Source organism: Odocoileus virginianus, unplaced genomic scaffold (assembly GCF_023699985.2).
Source record: "Odocoileus virginianus isolate 20LAN1187 ecotype Illinois unplaced genomic scaffold, Ovbor_1.2 Unplaced_Scaffold_18, whole genome shotgun sequence".
NCBI lineage: Eukaryota > Metazoa > Chordata > Mammalia > Artiodactyla > Cervidae > Odocoileus > Odocoileus virginianus.
This window is the reverse complement of record NW_027224280.1, coordinates 6,844-31,022: the sequence shown is the minus strand read 5'-3', so window position 1 is coordinate 31,022 and position 24,179 is coordinate 6,844. Positions and strand designations below refer to the sequence as shown.

The 24,179-nt window shown below is 46.7% G+C and overlaps 1 protein-coding gene across 4 annotated transcripts; it reads right to left on the bottom strand.

Moving 5' to 3' along the window:
- Positions 1 to 2,229: 2,229 nt before the first annotated feature.
- On the bottom strand, positions 2,230 to 20,387 carry ZNF275 (zinc finger protein 275). Of its 4 annotated transcripts, none has more exons than XM_070462955.1 (4): positions 20,236 to 20,387; positions 9,287 to 9,394; positions 8,501 to 8,588; positions 2,230 to 8,205 (listed from the first exon to the last, which is right to left on the bottom strand). In XM_070462955.1, exon 4 carries the CDS (start codon positions 8,177 to 8,179, stop codon positions 7,049 to 7,051), a length of 1,131 nt encoding a protein of 376 aa, XP_070319056.1. In that variant the 5' UTR covers positions 8,180 to 8,205; positions 8,501 to 8,588; positions 9,287 to 9,394; positions 20,236 to 20,387; the 3' UTR covers positions 2,230 to 7,048. The 4 variants fall into 4 exon arrangements, with proteins under 4 accessions (XP_070319056.1, XP_070319057.1, XP_070319059.1 ...); XM_070462956.1 differs by having other exon boundaries at positions 8,501 to 8,585; XM_070462958.1 differs by lacking the exon at positions 20,236 to 20,387 and adding an exon at positions 20,013 to 20,208.
- Between the last annotated feature and the right edge of the window lie 3,792 nt (positions 20,388 to 24,179).

Below are 24,179 nucleotides of genomic sequence, written 5' to 3'. Positions count from 1 at the left end.
AGGGGTGAGGGGTGAGGGAGTACAGGGTTTTCTCCACTGTCCTGTCTGAAAACTTTGGGGGCCATTTTTTATTATATATTTTAAAATATCTGAATTAAAGCAATAATATGTGCTCAGTGGTTACAAGGTCAAACAGCTCACCAATGGGTAAATCAAACTCACAAATGCACAAACTCAAGCAAAGCCCAAGTCCCCTCACATCCATTAATGGTGGGCAGGGCACTCTTGCCCACATGCATCTCTCCTTTCTCCCATCACCAATGTGAAGGCTTCTGCCCAGTCCTGCTAGGCCACTTCAGACTCATATCAATGATGCCCTTCAATGTGAGGCTAGTGGCAGCCCAGCCGTCTCTTTTGAATGAAATGTGTTTTTAGCACAGAGCTCTGATCACGACCTGGGCCATCAGGGCTGGCACCCAGCAGATGCTTCGCCTCTCTTGGAGGAACTGGTGAGGGTGGATCTTGAAACAGCTCTGGAAGCATCAGGCTAGTGGGCTAGGAGACTCTTGGGACTAGTCTGCATTTTAGCAGAAGCACTTCCTATCTACTTACACACTTGCTATGGACTGAAAACACTTGCTATGGACTGAAGGTCTGTGTCTCTTCCAAGCACTCCCTTTCTACTTACACAATTGCTATTGACTGAAGGTCTGTGTCTCCTCCAAATTCATACACTGAAATCCTAACCCTCAATGAGATGGGATCAATAGGTGGGGCCTTTAAAGGGCTTCTAGGCCAGGAAGGTGGAGTCCTCATGAATGGAATTAGTGACCTTATAAAAGAGACTGAGAAAGCTCCCCCACTGTTTCCAACATGGGAGGACACAGCCACATATGCATGAGAAAGCAGGTCCTCACTGGATACTAGCTCTGCCAGCCATGATTTGGACTTCTCATGCTCCAGAACTGTGAGCAATCAACGTCAGTTGTTGAGAGGCCACCTAGTTCATGGTATTTTTTATTACAGCAGCCTGAATGGACTAAGACAATGCCAGTGTCCCCTCTCAGGTGGTATGTGAGCTGGCCAGAAGTGGGCTGGGACAGAGGGCCATGGGTGGGTGCCTCCTTAGCAATGAGGAAGGCTCAGATGCTGGCCCATGAGGTGGGGGTCTGGGGTCAGTGAACTCTCAGGTAAGACTTCTGGGAGGACTGAGAGGAGGGTGGTGTTGAGAGAAGCTCCAGGGCTCTGGAAGGCAGGGGCACTAAGAGAGGAGCAGAGATGAACATTCTTCACCCCCTACTAAGGCCCACAGGACACCAAGAGAAAAGTCCCAGCCTGTCCCTTCTCCCCAGGCCTATTCTTAGAAAGTGGACCTGTGGCCTTGACTTTTGCACAAGGCAACTTGCCCAAACAGAGCTTGCACATGTTCGAAGGAAAAAGAGGTGAAATTCATGGTGGCAACCACATCATGATACCAGCAAAGCAAATGAGTGGTTCAAGCAAAGATGGCTGGGCTCTCGGTCGGGTGAGGCAGTATCACACCACCTGCCTGGAAGTTGCATTTGGGTAGAGTAATTGACAGGACCTGGGGGAAAGAAGACATAGGCCTTGCCTGGGAACCTCCAGGGAGACCAGGTTGGTAGGTGGAGTCACGCTCCTTTCCAAAATGCGGCTCTCTCCTATTGGGGCACATCTGTGGCCTGGAAGGGGCCAACCCATGCACTTCCTGGAGCCCATTTTTCACTTGGCCTTCCAGAATGGGGCAGCTGACTCCAAGACAGAGCTCTGTTTGTGTTTCGGAGGGTCAGGGAACCAGCAGCCTGTCCTCGTTGCCTGCCTTTTCTCAGGCAACAGACACTACAGAGGGGGCCAGCCACGGACCACCAAGAAGACTGACCTCCCCCCTCCCGCTCCTACACAGCCCACAGAGGCTGGACAATTCTTAAGTCTCAGAAGCCCCTTCTGTCACCCCATTTCTGGTTCCTAGGGGGAGAAGCTAAGGGGAAAGCTGGTCTTCCACTTACACCTGGAATTTAGACCCAAGGGAGAGCCTCAGCTGTGGTGGATGGAGGCACCCGGCTGAATGACAGGGCCCTTCTACCAAGGGACAGCTCGAACTTCCAGGAAGACCAACTTTCTGTCTCCAGGGATCCCTCTTTCTCCTCTAGGCATCCAGCAAGTAGTTGCAGGGCATGGGGGGAGGAAAGACAAGGGCTGGAGTCCAGAATGTGGAGAAAAAGGGAAGAACTGATAAATCAAGCTTTGACAAAATAAGTCAAGGACAACCAATGCCATTTAACATATATTTATTGAAATCTACTCGATGCAAGGCACTGTGCTAGATCTGGAAGGGGAATCAGATAAGAAGGGCCACCCCTGTCTTCTAAGAGCTCACAATCTAACAGGTTGGGGAAGGTGGGGAGAGCAAAGCGCTAGTGCAAGGCTGATTATAGTAACTGCTGTAAAACAGACAAGTTAAGGAAACCGGGGAGGAATGAGAAAAGAAAGCCAACAACCAAAACATGAACTGGGGCAGAGAATAACTGTTCTCAGTTCTGCAAGTAACACTGAAGGCCATGTTTGTTTAAAGAGACCATTTCTACTTTTGAAAATAACCACCCAAACAGATGCAATAAGAACTACACATTGTAAGTATACTAGCTATCCAGAAGTTATCAGTTTCCCAATCCCCAATCTGATAGCTGGGAAGTAGCTAGACACTTCCAAAATCAAGAATAGGGTGAGCAGTGACTTAACTCATTTCCTGGGGCAAACATGGGGTCAGGAAAGTAACAATGCCCAGACAGAAAAATCACTGGTCAAACTCACCGAGACTGGGAGGCATAGATTTGTATCCATGTTAGCAAACAGAATACCACATTAAAAAGAGGTGTTTAGAACAGTCAGGTGGGGCTTGGTCTGGGGACAAGGGCTGGGTAGGACATGAGGAAAGTCAACCATGTGATTCTTCTCAGGAAGTGGACAAATGGGGAAATGCAATTGCTCTTGACAGACTGTAAAAAGCAGAGGCCCACTTAAGCTGGCTCAGGTCAAGGGGGTCTACGGCAGGGACACAAGTGGACCAGGGCAGTTGCCAGAGATCCCAGAAGGGAACTGCCAGGCTCCCTTGTGGTGCTGGGGTCAAGGCTCTCTAAGGGTGCCCAGCAGGAGTCCATAGATCTTCAAGCTGGTGCTGCCCATCAGGGCAACTCCCCTAAATCCCAGGTGGCTCCCTCTTCCTTCCAGCACCAACTAGAAACTTCTCTGTTTTCTTATTTACACTTCACAGAGAACCCTAAAGATCTGGTCCATGTCTCCAGCTCTGTCGACCAGTTACTGCCCGTGAGTCAAGTGTTCAGTTCTGGTTGAATGAACATGACCTTGATGGGGTGGGGTTCACATAGCAGACAACAGGGCACAGCCCCAGGCATGTGGAATGCAACCCCATGCAAGAGAGATGCCCACCAGGACAGGGTGGGGCTCATTTTGGAAGCTGGAGAGTGGGTAAGACACAACCAATCTACACAGTTCATCTTATTAAGCAGCAGAAGTGGTAAACGGTTACTTTCTTCTGAAAATTTCAGCAAGTATTCAAAACTTTAATAAAAGTGATGGGAGGTTTTCTTCAGAATATAAGGACCCATTTTGAAGGACAGCTGGCATTCTACATAACCAACCTGCTCTCCATTTGCCTTGCAAAAGGAATACGTGTGATTAGAAAGAAGAATGAAATGAGGTAGATACATAAATGCATAGACAAGCACACATGACAGCAAGTCTGATCACATTTTGCATCTGATGTAGCAGTAGACCTAGAGAGTCCAAGGAAATTCACCCCCTCCCCCAGGGACCCGAGGCAAACACTGAACTCGGTGTGACTACAGGACACACGTTAAAGCCACAGAGAGAGCATGGACTTCACCCACAAACACAGTGACAGAAAAGATGTGTTCACTCCGGCGGACGGTCTGTTCAAGAGAAAATCATAGAACTGAGAATGGAACAAAGGAAAGGAGGGCATGACAAGGTGCCAAGGTGCCAAGGTGCTGGGTCCTGGCTGGGGATAAGTGGAGCGGTGTCGACGATGCTAAGTTATGAGTTAATACTGCATCTGGATCCTTCCTAAAACCCAGGCAAGATATGGCAGGCCACTTCCAGGTTGTGATGCCAGACTTGGCCGCATGGACGCCAACATTCATTACCAAATGACAGCTGCAGCAAATATATCATTAACAGCTTGAAAAGAGAAAACTGATGAGACAGGAAGTAGTGATTTCAGACATAGATTTACAACTATTGCAAGAACTGAGGCCCCCGAGCAGAAAGAATTGCTATGTAACAAGATCTGTCAGCTTCTCTCCAGCCTGGGGGTCAGGATGGAGATGTCGCAGAGAGCCACTGGTGTGACCTGGGGGGGCCAATCCAGAGTACCTCCGGCTAAGGTCACAAGGGTCACTGTGGGACCCTGTTTCCCAGCCCCGGTGGGCCTGTCAGAAGGGTGCCCTTCCTTGGCAGGCTCTCAAGTTCCCCCTCTACCCCGGGCACAGCTGCTGAGAAGTCACGCTACAGGGGCCAGGTTCTTGGCTAGCCCTTGCTGCTGTTCTTCCTGGGGGAGGCTGCTGAAAGTGAGAGCCCAGTCCCAGGATGACCAATTTCTATATCTGTGCCACACGGGCTGTCATCAGAAGGGCATCATTGCCCTCCAAACCCTTGTTTTAACTGCCCCTCTTGGGAAAGGCTGTGGCAAGTCACAGCCCAGGCCTGGTGTGGCCATCAGAGGGGCAGGGTTGTCTTCAAGCCTTTGTTCTGTCACCCCCTCACAGATGTGGACACAGGAGGTGACATCAGAACACACTGGTGAATTTCCTCCTAGTCACCAAAAGTGGAAGCCACCAAACTGCTGACCGCTTTCTAGTTCCAGAATCACTCTCTAGCAAGAGGATACCATCCACGTGACAGCCATCAGTCAGTTGAGTCTTCGTGTTTGAGATGTCTGTTGAGTGGATCTGCTGCTCAGGCACTGAATCCACACCGATCCATGGCCAAGGCTCCCAGGAGCTGGAAGTTTGGCCAGCTGCTGCCAAGACCAAGTTTGGACCGCCCCATTGATCCTGACCCATAAGTGAGGTCCTGCCCCACTGCTGAAGGCCAGGGCTATGCTGAGGAACAGTCAAGAGTGTTCTGGCTAATCCAAGATGGAAATTCCTCTTGAGTGCCTGGGTGGCCAGGTTGGAAAGTCAAGTACTGCCCACAGACGTGCAGAGTCTTCATCTTGGATGAGGAGTGAGCCTGCATCTCTGGCCCAATTCCATCCAGCCTGCCCACCTGAGCATTCACCTTCTGGTGGGGCAGGACTTTCAACTTTTCATTTGTAATTCAATATCTAGAAGAAAATGTCATCATCTCTAACTACTGAAGCAATGGAAGTTACGATTTAACTGACAACAATGAACGCTTGGATATGTAAAAATCAAAAGCTTGCACAACATAAATGTAATAAAACTGCTACAAAGAGCAAATCAATAAAACTGGCAAAGAGATCATCACAATTGATATAGAAAGAACTGCTGTATAAAGTCAATATATCCAAAGGTAACTTGATAACTGGTCAAAGGAGATGAACATACGATCTGCATGCGAGGAAACAGAAACAGTATTTTAAGCCATCATGTGAGAGAAAGAAGTTGAGACCAGGAGTCAGGAGCCTGGGTTCATCCCCAGTTCAGATACCAGTGAGTCACAGAACAGCAATAACCATGGAGGTGATGGCAGATGACTTCACTGAGTGTGTACCTCTGTGCCAGGTGAGGCATCATGGTCCTTGCGATAACCTTAGGAGGTAGTCCTGTGATCATCCTCGTTTTACAGAAGTGGAAATGGAGGATTGGAGAAGTACCATCTAGGCCCCATATCAGGAGAGGCTATTGTTCCCCTGAAGGAGGCATCACCTTATGCTTAAGTCCTTGGGATATTATTGTTATCATGGTGATTGTCTCTCAAAAACTTGACTTCGAATAGTCCTGCTTGGGGATGAGACCCATTAGCCTGAAATAAACTCCAGTTGATGCTAGTTTTGGATATGCATGGGAGTCACCAGGTTGAATCGGTTTAAGAAAAAAGGACACAAAAGAAATGTAACTCAGATTCAGTACTTCTTAAGAGTATGTGCTCACAATGACAAGTTTTTAATGCTTTAAAAAAGCCTTTTAAAGGTCATTTAAAAAAAGGAACACCTTATGTGGGTGCATTGTAGAACTATAAGACAAATTAAAAAAGGACAACCATCATTCTAATGTTACATGAACAGGTACTTATGGCTTGTAGGAGGCGATTTCTAGTGAGAGCCTTGTGCAGGGATTGTCACAGTGCTACGTGGCACACAGCTCAGATAGATGGAAGCCACTGGATGGGCTTTAAAAATGATGACTACAGGGGGCTCTGAGGTTGGTGAAGACGGTGCGGTTAGAAATGCATAGGAGGAATTAGGATAAAATGATCTCATGGAGCAGAGTCAGGCAAGAAAGGAATATTTTCTAAATTAATATATTATTATATATAATGTGATTTATAATAGGTATGCATAACTAAATTAATAAATTAAATATTATAAGACATTTGATTATTCTATTTACAACCCTAAAAATTTATAAATTCAAGTAGGCCAAAAACTTTGGGGTGATCGCTCTGTTAGGGAAAGTTGGGATTCACAATCTACGGACACCATCGTTGAATAGCTCTGGGTCTCCGTTTCCCTGAAGGGGGAGCTTGGAGGAGAACAAGCATCTCCATTCAGTTCCACCTCCCACATCCAGATTTCTCTTCTCTCATTCTCCAATTCAAGGCCTGTGGGTTTAAATACCTTGAAGGTACTTGAGGCCAGTTGAACCAGCCAAAATCAATCAAAATGGTAAAACTACTCTAGATAGGCAAAATGGGAAACACAGACACTTATAAATTGCTGGTGGTAGTATAAATTGATTTCAACCTTTCTTGAAGAGAAAATATATAAGCACTACAAAACTGTTCATCTCCTTTGACTCTGCCCTCCCCCTCTAGGGATCTGGCCCCGGTGGGAATCCGCTGCCAGCCGTGGGGCTGCGAGCCTCGCTTACTCGTGGTGGGTTGGCTGATGTTTCTGCAGCGCTGACCGCCTCTTGAACACGCGGCCACACTCGCTGCACTCGCAGCGTCTTGCTCCGCTGTGGGTCCTCCGATGGCGACTCAGGCCAGAGCTCCGGCGGAAGGCCTTCCCGCATTTGTCGCATTCATAGGGTTTCAGTCCGCTGTGGATGCGCCGGTGTTTGATCAGGTCGGAAGGCCCCCGGAAGGCCTTGCCACAGTCGCCGCAGGCGTAGGGACGCTCCCCGGTATGGATGCGCTGGTGCTCCAGGAGGCTGGAGCTCTGCCGGAAGGCCTTGCCGCACTGGCCGCACTCGTATGGCTTCTCGCCAGTGTGGATCCGCCGATGCTTGGTGAGCTCCGAGCTCCTCCGGAAGAGCTTGCCACAGTGGGGGCAGCCGTAGGGCTTGGCTCCGCTGTGGATGCGCTGGTGCTCGGCCAGGCCATTGACTCCTCGGAAGGACTTGCCGCAGTCGTCGCAGTCGAAGGGCAGGTGGCCGGTGTGTATCCGCTGGTGCTTGAGAAGTTCCTGGCGATCCAGGAAATCCCTGCTACACGTCTTACAGGCAAAGGGCTTCTCCGTAGTGTGCAGCTTCTGATGGCGGAAGAGGTGTGTATTGACCTTGAAGGAGCGGCCGCATTCCTCACAGTCAAAGGGCTTCTCTCGGCTGTGGACGCGCAGATGCTGACTGAGGCCTGCATTCTTCTTGAACCTTTTCCCGCATTCTTCACACTCGAAGGGTTTCGCCTCCTTCTCCATTTGCTCCCTCTTCTCCACGGCCCCGTCGAGGACCCAGCTGGGGCCCGGCTGGGGCTCTGCAGCTACGTGGCTCTTCCTGTGCTCATTTAACTCAGCCACCCCACAAAAGACCTGCCCGCAATCACCGCACTCCCAGCCCTTCTTCTCACAGTGAATTCGCTGGTGCTGTACCAGAAGGACCTTAAGCCGAAAGGCATCCCCACACTCTTTACATGCAAAGTGATGCTCTACAGGCAAATTCTGGGGGCTTCCTCCCTTCCCCCCGGAGTCCCCATTCTGTTTGACCTCAGGGCTGGGCTCACTGGCCCTAGGGGAGCTTGTGGAGGCCATCTCCTGTGACTGTGCGTCTTCATCCATCATTGGCTGTTGGGTTGCCCAGATGCTTTCTGAAATGAAAACCACAAGACACTGTAGTCTAAAGAGGAGGAAGGAACAATCACAGCAAAACGAGTGAGTATCAACAATCACTTTGCTCCTGAGACAGCTGCTGACCACTTGGCAGGAGGTCACCAACCAGAAATAAGAACAGTAGATGGAAAGGACATAAGGGCCTGGTTGCTGGAAGCTCCCTCTCAAGGTGACTGAGGATCAAGCCATACCCCAAACATGTGGCTTCCTCCCCAAAGGTTCAGCTGGGCCTCCCCCATGATGCCCTGACATTTCTTCAAATTTTTTACTCACCTGAATGTTTAGCTCAATCCACGTTAGGGGATGGCTCTGACTTGCTCCAGGTGAGAGACCAAGGTGAGGGTCAAAACAGGAACTCCTTCTTGTGGAAAAAGAAACAGGCAGTAGCAGCAGCCAGAGATGACATCAGGTTGGGGCCTTTGAAGGGGAACCTTTCAATCCTCAAGGGCTGGAGTGGCTGTTCCCTTAGGCAAGTCATTCATTCATATCAAATGTCTTTCCCAATGGTCAGCTCCTTCCAGGGGCTGGATGAAGCAAGCTCTGGGTCTATCCACATAGAGCACCAGGTCATCTTCCTGAGGGGTGGATCCTCCCTTTCCCCTGTCCACTGTCCTCAAGGTCTGCACACTGAACTTGGGGTCCTTCCATAACTATCAAAGCTGACCCCTGGCAGTCTCTCCTCCTAAGAAGCCTCCCCCCCTCACACATGCAGCCCCTCGTGGTACAAAGGAACTTGCCATGTCAGCCTCTCTCAATAGTAAACTACAATAAAGTTCCCATAAAATTTACATAATTTGTGGGTTAAAAAAGTATTTCATTATGGTGGCCAGTTTGTTCTAACTTCTTTCTAAGCCATTATGAGTTTGGAGGGACACCCGTTACTTTGACGGGTCGTGTGTAGCAGACCCTCTGTATTTCCTTACAGCCCATTCCCAGGGAGCATAAGCTGGAAGTTGGGCTTGTGTGGGGCTATGTCAGGTGCCCCCTTATCCCACTCCCAGCTCTGTAGGACCATGAAGCTGGTGGCAAATCTTGTGAAAGGGCTGGGGTCATCCTTACCCACAGATATCACGTTTCTTCAATATGCTGAGGTCCTCTGCTTAGGGTCCAGCCTCAATCACTCCCTTTGATGAGGTATTGTGCCACGTTACCAAACGTCACCGAATCCTGAAAGAATTCCCAGGAACAATCTGTCTTTCCATCCATTCTAGAATGAGGCAAGGGCAGTGCCAGTAACCCCAGGGATGAGAGGTGAGAGTCTAGAGTGAGTATACATGCGAACATGGAAATCTAAGTATAAGCCTCAAGAAGTCCTAGAAAGAGAACCTGGCCACGTGCCAGGAGACCTGGGCTATGGCCCCGGCTCCCATTGTCTTCCCAAGGGATGTTAGCTCAATCACTTTCCTGTACTGAAACTCAGCTCCCCAATCGGGATGATGGAAATTATAAACCCAACAGGTATCCATTCCTTGGCAGACTCCGGGGAGAGAAGCAGAAAGAGGGAAGAAAGATAGCAGCTGGGGTTCAGGCCCTGTTGTGTGTTATGCTGGGGCAAGAGGCAGAGATGAACACTAGAATCAGGAAGCAGTGACAGGTTCCCAAGCTAGGCTGAGGGAGGCACAGCTCATCTGAGCCTCAAGCTCTCCAAGGGGGCACTGCCAGGACTTGGTTTCCCAGAAATGGTAAGGAGTTGGACAGGACTTGACTTCTTGGGTAAGGGCCAGACCTTGGGGATCAGGGAGAGCTAATGAAAGTGGAAAGAGCCGCGAGCGACAGCAGCTCTGCCTCTGGGTCCCATGGGATGAGACTGGTGATTTCCTTTTCACTTGTTTTAAATCTTCTTGAGTCTTCCCTTGCACAGAGGTTGACTGACAAGCTAGAGCATGGACATACCTAAGAAAACGTATCCCAAACAGGGGGGAAACTGGACTGGCAGAGAACTGATACAGGCAGCCCAGAGAGAATCCAGACAAGACAAATGAATGTTAGCCCAGGCACAGAGAGAAGACAAACTCAGATTGAAAGCCAGTGGCAGGAATATTGGCTCTCAGAGACAGGTTGGCCATAGGCCTCCTAGCAATAGGCCTTGGAGAGTTTCATGCTCACACTGCACAGGAAGGCAGTGTTCCCCAAAAGAACATCAGAAGAAATAACTGGGAAGTGAGAGATCCTTTTCAACTTTGTAGGGGCAACAAAAAAACAGAGGCTACTAAAGGGAAGGGAACAGGAGTCAGGGCTTCCTGACTAGCAGTAAGGCCCTCAAAAGTCCATACTCCACCACACTGAAACAATTCATCAGGTGACAGCTTGCAGACAAGAACATTTCTGTGATATATTTGACAAAATGAAAAGTTGAACAATAGCTGGAAAAAGACACCTCAAAAAAAAAATCTTCAAATACTAAGTTGCTAAATAAAGGATCTGAACCACATGTGCAAGTTGCCTTTTTCTTTCAGATCCCACCACAGGTGTGTCTGCATCACAGACCGCCCACTTCAGTGAGTTCACAGAAACAAGAACCCAGTTTCTGTTCTGCTATCAAGTCAATTTGGTTCATAGTTAAATGAAAATAAAGCATTTTTACACTAGCTCAAGGAGTACAGAACCCAGATACTTCAGAAATACTTTTTCATAAAATTAGATGTTATATTAAAAGGGATGGACAGAGACTTCCACTTTTGGCCATGATGGAATAAAAAGGAACAGATTTAATGTCTTGTCATAAATAAATACAAAACTGGACAAAATAGAAGTGAATCAACAGTTTTAAGTATTGGACAGCAGGCAGCACTGGATGATGATCTTTGAGAGAAGAGAAACAAATAATGTAAGCTTTATCAGTGTCCCAGATATCTTCCGGAGGCAATTTCCAGACTTAGATTATCGGGAAAGGGGGACCAAACAGAGCTCGGTGGCTTTATTATCAACACAGACCAGCATTCAGGGAAGCTGAGGCAAAGCAGAATTTCAGAAATGAGGGAGCTATGCAGAAAAAAGAGCTCAAATAAATCTTCACAAGATTCCCCTTGAGTCTTTTTTGACCACTAAGCCATGCATGCATACAATAAAACTCACAAAGACTAGGAAAACAATGACCAGGAAGTTGTAAGTTGAATAATTCCTAAGACACACAAAGGTAGGGAGATATTCAGGGTCCAACCAACCAGAGTATAGCGTTCTCAGAGATCATCTGAGGTATTCAGTAGAGAATCAGAGAGGCCATGCTTTAGTAGTAGGACTGATTTATCCCTGGAGCCAGAGTGACCCTGATCTGCTCTAGAAAAACATAAAAATAGGCCTTGAAGGGATGAAAATATTCCACAAGCAACTACTTTCAAAAACAAAGTCTAACTCTTTTCACAGTGAAACAACAAAATTCAGACATTTAACAACATAATCTCTACAATGTTCAACATCCAATAAATAATTAAGTAAATGCCAAGAAGCAGGGAAAAAATGTGACTCATGGAAAGGAAAATAATAACAGAAACACCCAGAAATGATCACTGACAGACAAGGATAACAGCTAGTTTAACAATGTAAAACTATTTAAAGAAAAACAGGAACATAATGAAAGAAATGGATGATAAAAACAAAAACTGAATGGGACTTATTGAGGTGAAAATTGTAACATTTAAAATGAAAGTTTCACTGGATGTGCTTAACAGCAGATTAGATACAGCCTTCTCCCCACAAAAGATTAGAAAATCTGAAGACTTAGCAATAAAAATGATCCCAAATGAAGATCAGACAGAAAAAAAATATTTAACAGAGTTTCAGTGACTTGGGGATAACAGAAAGTGGTCTAACACACATGTAATTGGAATCTGAGAAGATGAGGAAAAATGGGGGGTGGGATAAAAGTATAATTGAAGAAATAATGGTTAAAATTTATTATTTTCTAAATTGGATAAAACCTAGGTCCAAGAAGCCCAATCACCCCTTAGCAAGACTAAACAAACACACAAAAAACAAAACCAGAAAAAACCCCACAAATGTACTAAGACACAACATAATCATATTGATGAAAACTAGTGATAAAGAAAAAAATCTTAAAGCAGCCAGAGAATAAAAGATGTAGTATACAAAGGAGCAAAGATAATAATAACTGCTGACTTCTTATCAGAAAATGTGCAAGCCAGAAAACGACTGCATGACATTTTTAAAGTGCTCAAGGGGAAAAAACATGTCAACCAAGAATTCGATATTTAGGGAAAGTATCCTTCAAAAATGAAGGCAAAAAAGAAACTTTTTTAGACAAAGAAAAGCTGAAAGAATCTGTCACCAGCAGAACCACACAATAAGACATATTTAAGAAAGTTCTTCAGGTGAAGGGAAATGGTACCAGATGGAAACTTGGATCACAAAGGAATGAAGAACACCAGGAATGTAAATATGTGCTGAAACATAGAACACTTTTACATCTTTAAGAGAAAGCTGAACATTTAGAGAAAAAAATAGTAAGGCAGTATGGGGTTTATAGGGCTTCCCTGGTGGCTCAGTGGTAAACAATCCACCTGCCAAAGCAGGAGACGCAGGTTCGATCCCTGGATTGGGAAGATTCCCCTGGAGAAGGAAATGGCAATTCACTCCAGTATTCTTGCCTGGGAAATCCCATGGACAGAGGAGTCTGGTGGGCTACAGTCCATGGGGTTGCAAAAGAGTTGGACACAACTTAGCAACTAAACAAAACCAACAATTGGGGTTTATAACATATATAGAAATAAAATGTAAGACTGTGTGCTTTAGGAAGCCCTCCAAGCCTCTGATGCATGGCAATAGTGGAGATAGAATACAATTCTAAAAAAATAATCCAAAAGTAGGTTAAAAAAACAAATGAAAATGAACAGTTAGGGCAAGCAGAAACAAACAGCAAGAGGCAAATGAAAACACAACCATATGGATAGTTAAGTTAAATATAAATGGACTAAACACACCAGTTAATTTGCAGAGATTATCAGATTGTATTTTTTTAAAAAACTCAATTATGTGCTGTCTACAAGAAATTTTCAAGTTAAAGACTTTAAATGTAAAGAGAGAGATAGGTTAAAAGTAAAAGGATGGAAAACAATACACCAACAGGAAGAGTGTCAGTAATCCCAATGTCATAAACACAAGAGGAAGACCTTCCTGAAGAATCCTAGAACTCAGAGCAGGAAGAAAACTGGTGAGCTCAAGCATAAAATCAATAGGTTGTAAAGGACAAGAAAAAAAAAAAAGACATAGGACAAAAGATAAATAAGTATATGAAAAGGAAAAAAAAAACCCAACAGGTGGCCAATACAGCATGATACACAGCAGATTACAAAAATTTGAATCCTCCTTCAAATAAGATTATAGACAGACAGTAACTGTTTATTAAAAAATTACAGATTGTAGAGGAAGGGGAAAGAACAGGATATATTTGCATTTTAAGGAAAAAAAGGAATAAACTGAGAGTAACTCACAGCTAATGAGCACATCTAGACTGCAATGTGCACCACCCTGGGGTAGAGTCCAGGTCTAGAAAGGTCTTTAGCTTTCTGTTTCTGTAATGAATGTTTAGTAACCAAGCTGCATTTCTTTAAAGTAACCAGAAAGGAACAACAATTTTAAAAGATTTCAGTAGACTTGGATAAGAAAGATGCTCAGCATGAGAGAAGACAGGGCCGAGGCCAAGAAGACAAGAGGGAATAGTCCTTGAAGCTGGGTAATGTCCTGAGGTGCCCACACAGGAAAGCCACAACAGAGGAGGGCTGGCAGGAATGCATGGGCAGTCCCAGAAAGCTTAGAGGCAGGTCCATGGGATTGTGAATTCCTGGAATCATTCCCCCAAGCTATAAGCAATATGACAGGTGTGAGGGAAAGCCTCATTTGGCCCCAAAGTCCACAGAAACTCTACTTCCATCTTTAAGTGACTCCCTAGTGTGTGAGGGAAACCCTAGGTGCCCAGCAGCCAAGCCTTCTGTAACCCACTGTCCCCTGGGCAGGGCTTCCTTCTTCCTGGTATACATCTGATATCTGGTTTGACTTTGGCTTTCAATACAAAATGAACTGGTCATCTATTATTTACACAGTTCATTCTAAAAAACTGACTTCTGATTGACATTGAGGTTTTGTTGCCAAATGGAATGAAGAGGAGAACATCTCACCTTCACCTTCTTTTTTTTTTTTTTCTAAAGATTTTTTTTTCCAATTATTTTTATTAGTTGGAGGCTAATTACTTTACATCATTGCAGTGGTTTTTGTCATACATTGAAATGAATTAGCCATGGATTTACATGTATTCCCCATCCCGGTCCCCCCTGCCCACCTCCCTCTCCACCCGATCCCTCTGGGTCTTCCCAGTGCACCAGGCCCGAGCACTTGTCTCATGCATCCAGCCTGGGCTGGTGATCTGTTTCACCCTAGATAATATACATGTTTTGATGCTGTTCTCTTGAAACATCCCACCCTCGCCTTCTCCCACAGAGTCCACAAGTCTGTTCTATACATCTGTGTCTCTTTTTCTGTTTTGCATATAGGGTTATCATTACCATCTTTCTAAATTCCATATATATGTGTTAGTATACTGTAATGGTCTTTATCTTTCTGGCTTACTTCGCTCTGTATAATGGGCTCCAGTTTCATCCATCTCATTAGAACTGATTCAAATGAATTCTTTTTAATGGCTGAGTAATATTCCATTCACCTTCACCTTCTGAGCAAGATAGTCTGTTATGAGCTTCACCTCACCGCCCTCAGGCCAGAGACCTAAGGCCTTAACCCACTCCAAGGCCCTGGCTGAGCCCACCAGACCCATATGTCTCAGTCAGTCCTTCCAGACACTCAGCTTTCATCCCGTCCTAAATACACCAAGGCAATAATCTTTGAGAGCCTGTGAACCTGCCTCAGGTGGCTCCTTCGAAGAATTCGGGCCTCACTGAATTGCAACCTCCTACAAATGTCTTCACTCTCCAGCTCCATCATGGTTTACGTATAATACGTTTCACTACCTAAAACTTACCCCCTGAAATTGCTTTTTTTTACCTGATTCTCCCTGGGGAAATTGTCACCTCTCACAGGATAGGGCCCTTCTCTTTCTTGGCCACCCCTGAATCCCGAGCATTCAGGGGGCAGCAGCTCTTAGTGCTCAGTGGACATGTGACACCCTGTGGCGGAGGGGTGAGTTACATAACTTTCATTCACAGAGCACCTACTATGCATTTGGCAATGTGCTTCTCCCTTCACAGGCTTCCCTGGTGGTGCACTGGTAAAGAACATGCCTGTCAATGCAGGAGATGCAGGTTCAATCCCTGGGTTGGGAAGATTTCCCTGGAGGAGGAAAGGGCAACCCACCCCAGTATTCTTGCCTGGAGAATCCCATGGACAGAGGAGCCTGGCAGGCTACAGTCCATGGGCTCGCAAAGAATAGGACATGACTGAAGTGACTGAGCATGTAGGTACTTCTCCTTTAAATGTGCAGAGAGTTGGACACAACTGAGCGACTGCCTCCATTTTACTGAGAAGGAAGAAACGGATCTGAGGGGTGAACTAAATTGCCTGAGGTCTAGCTCCCAAGATTTGAGGCATTTTGAGCCACACCAGAGAAGAGAGGGAAGTAATATGCCACAAAGTAATACCTAACACTGGGCCTTATCCAAAGGCCAGGCTACTGTGTCATCAAAGCCTAATGGTACTTATGGGTTTAGGGGACTTGCTTTCAGTCCCATGCACAACAGATACACATGTACACATGCACAACAGATACACACTCACGGTTTTTCCAAGCCACCCATGCTTAATTGAGCAGGTCCTCCTGAAAAGTTCCCATTTAATTGAGCAGATCCTACCAAAGTGTTTTCACTTAATTGGCATGAAGTCCTGGAGACACAACCCCCAAGTGAATTGCTAATTATCTTCTCCAGTGTAGCAACAGGACTGGCCCTTCCTGTACCAGGCTTTCCCAGGGGATTTAACCCAGCTGCACTTCAGATCACCACCCACAGTGACAAGAGACTATGGACACATGGGGACCGTGACAGGCAGAGGCCATTTCAAAGGTGTCCATAAAAATGGGAGGGGAAAAGTGAGCCCTACTTTCACAAAAGGAAGCTAAACTCTGCATAATGAATCAGGTATATCGGGGAAAACCTTTAAGAGATACAAAGGAAGATCATTTAAAAATGATCCACTGCAGTTAAAAATAAAATCATCATCAATCCTGAAAACAATCTGATAATTCAGAAGCCATGTCACCCAACCACTCCACTTTAAAATGGTGGAACTAATCTGGAAAAGAAGCTGGGCTCCATTACAAAGTGACACACACAGGTGTCTACTGCCTTCCAAAGGTGGACCTTGGGAGATCAAGTTCAAATCTATTCCAGGCACAATATGAAAACCATTGTCGTGTACTGGATGGATACACAGGGAGATCCTGACCTTGAAGGTGAGGCACTTTCACTCACCATGGACAAGCATATCCAAATCTTTTAAGTGCACTCCTTTGCCCAACCAGCAAAGAGAAGTCGGTAGAAAGACTGGGAAAACAAATCTTGGCCTCTTAATATAAACAATATCATCTTTCTTCTTTAAGCAGGATCTTTAGTGTAGTCTAACAACTCTATGCTCCCAGAGAATAAAGACTTTATCAGGTTGACTGTGGATTCCACCCTGGAGCTAGCCAAGTGCCACAGACTCTGCAGCTGCTTCACAGACACATTTCTGAAACATCATGCTTCCAAAAACCTGAGAGTTCATGTGAATGAATAAAGGTTCCTGATATGTGCTTTAGATGGCAATGTAAATTTTAACCAACTTATTTAAATCCCATTTTCTGTATCCAATCAGAAACACTGAAAACCAAAACAATCATTTCACCCTGATTTGAAAGAACAGAAGTTAACAGCTGAATTTAATGTAGCCAAAAGCCAACATTTGTCACAAAAGCAGGGAATACCTTAGTGTCTTCTGGTCACCTTGGAGCTTGGGACCCCTACTGAGGGTGTCTGGTTACTAGGAAAGGTCACTTCTGAGCCTAAGAGATCAGCAGTAGACTGATTTCATGGCACAAGTAGCCAGGCTACCTCCTCAGCAAGTGCCAGTCTTCCCTGGGCGATGGGAGCAGGGGAGAGGGAGCAAAGCCACGCAAACTAGAACTGGCAGCTTCCAGAAACTTCGAAGGAAGTTTGGTTCAAAGGAACCAAGAAGCACCTGGTCTCCCTGGAACATCTAGATAAGGACCGAAGCAGAATGTCCCCAGACCCTAGAAGATAACAGGTGGCTCACGGTGTTAATTTCCGTTCTGGGCCAGAGCAAAAATGCCCTGGAGGGAATCTTTATAGATCAAACAAGAGACTGCACTTTCTATCATCTAATTCAGATAGGTGCCTTCAGCTCCCTCTCCCATATCTAATCCTAAATCATCCTATTAATCACCTGGATTCCCAATTCTCCTTACTGGATATCTGTTCTCCCTTGAGTTGTGCTGCTCAGATCAAGAGAACTATATCTGGACAAAGATGGTCCAACAGCACTGGCATATATAAAAATATAAGAGCTTCCAGAACCGAAACAATACTTCTCACCACCTTGCATCCCCATGAGGTCTTCTAACAGTACGCCCAGCTTTAAGGCCAGCAGATCTGGTCTATAAACATCCAGCCTTACCCAAAAGAGACATACAGAGATGGCATCATGCCTCAGAACAATTCTGAGCGATTACTCAGGCAGGTAAAGTCCTATCTGTTGGACTAAAATAATTTGGGAAGACAGAACTTGGGGGCAACTTCTGGGAACATATCTTTTTGGGTCACAAGTGCTCAAAGGACAGGCTGTGAGACTGAATACACTGTTGAGATACCAATCCACCCAAGTCAGGCAATTCTGGGATGCCAGGGCCTGAGCTCTCAACTCATCCGGCCAGGATGTGGCTACAATGCCCATTTGGGCTCACCCTGTACTGTGCACATGCACTGCTACTAGAATTGAATTCTAAAGGGCCAATAGAGAGGGTGTCTCACCAGGAAAGTCTGTTTCTCGGGATGTTTGCGTCTGTGTGTGCCTTTTTCTGTGTGCGTGGGTGGGAGGCATCTGTCTGTCTTCTCCAGTTTTCCTCTCTCACTCTGCCTGGGCACCTGCCCCTCTCTGTTTAGGTTTCCATTTTCTTGCCTTCTATAAAAAGCCAGAAGGTAGACCAGAAGGGGATTTTGTAGTGTTTGTTGTACTTAATTGAGGGAAGGTTTATGTTCCCATTTCCCCAAGAAGATGCATGCTATCTTACTGAAAATGAAAATAAATTTTAAGTATAGCTTCATTTAAGTTACACTGTCCTGGATATGAATGATTCTAAATGGGGATTAGGGATGCTGTGCAAATACCAAGGGGCCCTGGGCCAGTTGCGGAGCCCAGGTAAATTAGGGCCAGAGTAGACGGGTGCGTTAGACCCCTGGCTTGGGGTGTGCTAACAACTCAAGGGGCAGAGTAGCAGGCGTAGGTGGGGATGAGAAATCTGCATTTTCAACCAGCACTCAGGATACTGGGATGCAGAGTTGTGCCTTGTTAACACTGGGCCCATCTAGAATCTGGAGGCTTCCTCACCTCCAGTGCTCAGCAGACAGGTTTCTGGCCCATGAGCCTCTTGAATGGGATGCCACTCTCTGACGACTGTCAGATCTCTGGGCAGGGAATTCACACTTTCTAGTGATTTTCTAAGGGGTTTCTCACCCAAAGAAGGCTGAAAATCAGTGTTCAACAGAATTCTAAATGCAGATCCTAAGACATTTTGAGAGAATGGATTGGACTGCGCCAGGTACTGTGCAAGCTGCTTTGACTTAAAGGCCCAGTGGTGGAGGGAGGATGGGGGATGGGGTGAGGCAGCATTAGTACCTAGAGGGGGTGCTGTTCTAGCAAGCCCATCTGAAATCCTTTGGTAAAAGAAAAATGTCAGGTCTGAGGTTGAAAAGGAAATATTTCACTGACCAAGGAGACTAGAGGGGGCTGATGGCCCCTGGCTGGGCCAACGCTGGCTGGAGGGTGTCAATTGGAACAGGGTGGGACTTCTGGGAAGAGGGCCAGTGTGTGTGTGGGGGGGGGGGGGGTGAAAGGGACCATGGGCTTTTTGCCGCAGGCCTGTGTTGGGGGGGGGGAGGATGGAAAAAGACATGTAATTAATCAACCAAATATAGACTAGAGGAGGCAGCAAAGGAGTTTGGTGGTGGGCACTGGAGAGGGAGATGTAGCCCGAGAAGGGCGACAGAAAAAGCTCTCTTCAGATCCAGGGACTTGGGCTCGTTTTCACCAGCAAGGGCTGCCCCTCCCCCTTCCTCACAGCCCTTGGGCTCTAGGCTACCCCCTCACCCTCCCTGCCAAGCCGAGGCTCGATCCCTTCCTAAAAGGAAAAGAGGGACTCCGCCTGCAGGAACCGTCCCCAGTACAGCGTCTCTGGCTGCTGTTCAGCCCCTCCCCCAAACGGGGGAAAAGCCCTTTAACACACACTCCCCCAAACAACGCCCTCTTCCAGTCGGCCTTTTCTGCGCTTGGGGCGGGAGATACCCCTCTTTCCATAGTGGCCAGTTCCCATCCCCTAGTGTCACCCCCAAAGCAGCGTAGGCCTCGGCACGTCCAACGATTCCCGCTCCTGACCATCGCCCCCTGCCCGCCGCGGGAAGGCCTTCGGCCTCCTCTTGCCCGCCATCTCGGACCCGTCCCCCTCTCCAGCTGGCCCCAGGGCAGAGCAGCTTCCCGCGGGAACACAAACGCTCCTCCCCAACAAGGTTTGGCTGCCTTCTGCCCCCTCCCCCCGCACACTTTCTGGAACACTCACCCCAGTTCTGCACACTCTCCTGGGCCGCCCCCTGCACATCTTCCCGCGGCCCAAATGATCACCCGGGCCCCGCACATTCATCCGCGGGCCCCACACATTCATCCGCGGGCCCCGCATATTCATCCGTGGTCCCCAGCACATCCTCTCGCGGCCCGCACGCTCATCCTGGCCTCGCGCACCCTCCCGGGCCCCGGGCACATCCCCTTATGGCCCTCACGCTCACCCTAGCCCGGCAGCGGGCGACGCGCGGCTCTTGGCAGAGCAGCGCTGGCGAGGCCCAGGCCCCGCGTGGCAGGAAGCGCCACGGAGCAGCTTGCGCACTGCTGAGCCCAGCAGCCCAGCGGCGCGTTTCCGGAGCCGCGGGCGCCGCCGTGGGTAGTGGGAGAGCAAGGCCCCGCCCCGACTCCGGCCCCGCCCGGCCCGCCAGTCTCGATTGGCCCGGAGAGGGGGCAGGACGGGAAGGGGGTGTGGCTAAGCCCGGGTTTGGGGAGGGTCAGGCCCGACCCTGGGGGAGCCGCGAGCGCAGGCCAGAAGCTTCGGTAGAGGCAGGAGGCGTGGAAAGAGAGTACTAATGAATGAATGAATGAATGAATGAGTAAACTAGCGAATGAACTGACAAGCCTACGAAGGAGGGAACGAAGAAATGGACAGGACCCCTCCCTCTTGGGCGCCTTTAGAACGGGAATATGGGTGGGGGGGGATGAGAAGGGAGGGAGAGGCAGAGCAAAGCCAGGCTCCATTGGAGGGATCAAAGTGCCTCAATCATTCATGCAAGGTTTTGTGAGCCCTAGCAGTGCCAGATACTGAGAATACGGCTGTGAGCAAAACCAGGCTACATCCTTGCTCTCAAGGGGCGTGCATTCGGCTCCCAAGGGCTCCTGTGAATGTGTGTGTGTGTGTGTGTGTGTGTGTGTGTACGTGCATGCCCATGTGCTCGAGTAAAAATGGAAGGGAAACACATTTGAGTAAATTTCAAAATAGCAGGTCATAGTATGAAAAGAACAGGATTCTTGGATCAGGGTTGCTGCAAGTATTGACAGCTGCTTCCAGGTGAATATCTGCCAGTCAAAAAAGATCTGAGAAGCTGCAGTGCTCTGCAGTGTTCTAAGCCCATCCATGCTTTTTTGAAGATTCCTGTTTCATAAAGGTCATATAACAATAATAAACAAGGGTCAACAAACAATTCATAAGAATAAGAACTGTGAAGAACATCATTTAGGGTGGTGTTTGGGAGTGGTGGGAGGGAAACTTCAGTGAGGCTATGGTTGATATGAGACTTGAATTACAAGAAGAACTCAGCGTGAAGGTTGTTGATAGTAAGAGCATCAAAAGGAACAGCAAATGCAAATTCCCTGTGATAGGAACCAATTAGGCATATTCTAGTATCAAAAGGAAAATACTGGAGTAAGCCAAGGGAAAAAGAGCCACACTGAAAGGATGAAGCTGGGCACTGAAACTGACTTTGAAGGACACAGTCTAACTTTTCATTTTTTATTAATATACATTTATTTTATTAATGATAATGATTATAACCAACTTCTTAAATATTCTTGTAGCAATTTTATTTACTACATGCTGCCTTTCTTATTTACCACACACATTTTATTATGAAAGCTTTGCAACATACAGATCAATCGAAAGATGTGTACCCACATACCAACCACCAATATTGTACAATTAGCATTATGCCAAACTTGCTTGATTGCATGGTCATCCTTATATTACCAATCCATTTCAAAGAAAGTTGCAGACATACAAGCACACTTCACCCCTTAACACTCTAGTCTGCATAGCACTACCTAGAGCTACATAGCATTACCTAGCATACCTGTTTACTGCATAGCATCACCTCAGTTCAGTCGCTCAGTTGTGTCTGACTCTTTGCGACCCCATGAACTGCAGCATGCCAGGCCTCCCTGTCCATCACCAACTGCCAGAGTCTACCCAAACCCATGTCCACTGAGTCGGTGATGCCATCCAACCATCTCATCCTCTGTCGTCCCCTTCTCCTCCTGCCCTCAATCTTTCCCAAACTTTTCCTCAAACTCTTCAAATGAGTCAGCTCTTCATATCAGGTGGCCAAAGTATTGGTTTCAGCTCCAACATCAGTCCTTCCAACGAACACCCAGGACTGATCTCCTTTAGGATGGACTGGTTGGATCTCCTTGCAGTCCAAGGGACTCTCAAGAGTCTTCTCCAGCACCACAGTTCAAAAGCGTCAATTCTTCTGCACTCAGCTTTCTTTATAGTTCAACTCTCACATCCATACATAATGACCACTGCAAAAAACATAGCCTTGACTAGACGGACTTTTGTTGACAAAGTGATATCTCTGATTTTTAACATGCTAAGTTGGTCATAACTTTCCTTCCAAGGAGTAAGCATCTTTTAATTTCATGGCTGCAATCACCATCTGCAGTGATTTTGGAGCCCAGAAAAATAAAGTCAGCCACTGTTTCCACTGTTTCCCCATCTATTTGCCATGAAGTGATGGGACCAGGATGTCATGATCTTAGTTTTCTGAATGTTGAGCTTTAAGCCAACTTTTTCACTCTCCTCTTTCACTTTCATCAAGAGGCTCTACCTAGCATTACCTAGCATACCTGTTTACTGTTATTTTCTGTTTTTTGGAGGTAAAATTTACATACAGTGAAATACCCAAATTTTAAGTGCCCCATGCACTGAGTTTTGACAAACATACTCCAAACTCTTGTCAGGATAGTGAGCATTATCAACATCCCAGAAATTTCCTTTGTGCCCATTCCCAGTCAGTGTGTGTGTGTCATCAGTTGCTAAGTCATGTTTGACTCTGTGGGACCCCACGTACTGTAACCCATCAGGTTGCTCTGCCCATGGGATTTTCCAGGCAAGAATACTGGAGTGGGTTGCCATTTCTTCCTCCAGGGGATCTTGCCCACCCAGGGATTGAACCCATGTCTCCTGTGTCTTCTGCATTGGCAGGCCAATTCTTTACCACTGAGCCACCTGGGAAGCACTTCATTCACCATCAGTTCCCACCACAATTCAACATAGGGGCAACTGCTGTTCTAAATTTTTTCCATCTTAGATTACTTTCACCAATTTGAGAACTTCATATAAATGGAATCACATGGTATGTAATATTTTGTGTCTGTCGTGTTTGCCTCTTTGTGACTCTATGGACTGTAGCCCACCAGGCTCTTCTGTTCATGGAATTCTCCAGGCAAGAATACTGGAGTGGGTAGCTATTCCCTTCTCCAGGGGATCTTCCCAACCCAGGGATTGAACTCAGGTCTCTTGCATTGCAGGCAGATTCTTTACCGTCTGAGCCAACAGTGTTTGGTTTCCTTCACTCAGTATGATGACTTGTTTATGCTGTTTAAAGTGTTTCTTCTTTCCTTTAATTACTGAGTAGTATTCCATCTTGTGAAATGCCAGACTGGATGAATCACAAGCTGGAATCAAGATTGCCAGGAGAAATATCAACAACCTCAGGTATGCAGATGATACCACTCTAATGGCAGAAAATTGTGAAGAGGAACTAAAGAGCCTCTTGATGAAGGTGAAAGAGGAGAGTGAAAAAGCTGACTTGAAACTCAACGTTCAAAAAACTAAGATCATGGCATCTAGTCCTGTCACTTCATGGCAAATAAAATGGGGAAAAGTGGCAGCAGGTGCATGTTTTATTTTCTTAGGCTCCAAAATCACTGTGGATGGTGACTGCAGCCATGAAATTAAAAGATGCTTGCTCCTTGGAAGGAAAGCTATGACAAACCTAGACAGCATATTAAAAAGCAGAGATGTCACTTTGCCGACAAAGGTCCACATAGTCAAAGCTATGGTTTTTCCAGTAGTCATGTACAGATGTGAGAGTTGGACCATAAAGAAGGCTGAGCACCAAAGATTGATGTTTTGAATTGTGGTGCTGGAGAAGACTCTTCAGAGTTCCTTGGCAGCAAGGAATACAAGCCAGTCAATCTTAAATGAAATCAACCCTGAATATTCATTGGAAGGACTGATGCTGAAGCTCCAATACTTCGGCCTCCTGATGCGAAGAGCTGATTCACTGGAAAAGACCTTGATGCTGGGAAAGATTGAGGGCAGAGAAGGGGGTGACAGGATGAGATGGTTGGATGGCATCACCAACTCAGTGAACATGAATCTGAGCAAATTCCAGGAGATAGTGAA

Coding starts and splice junctions, on each gene's coding strand:
- ZNF275 (XM_070462955.1), bottom strand. CDS start 8,179: ATGATGGATGAAGACGCACAGTCACAGGAGATGGCCTCCACAAGCTCC.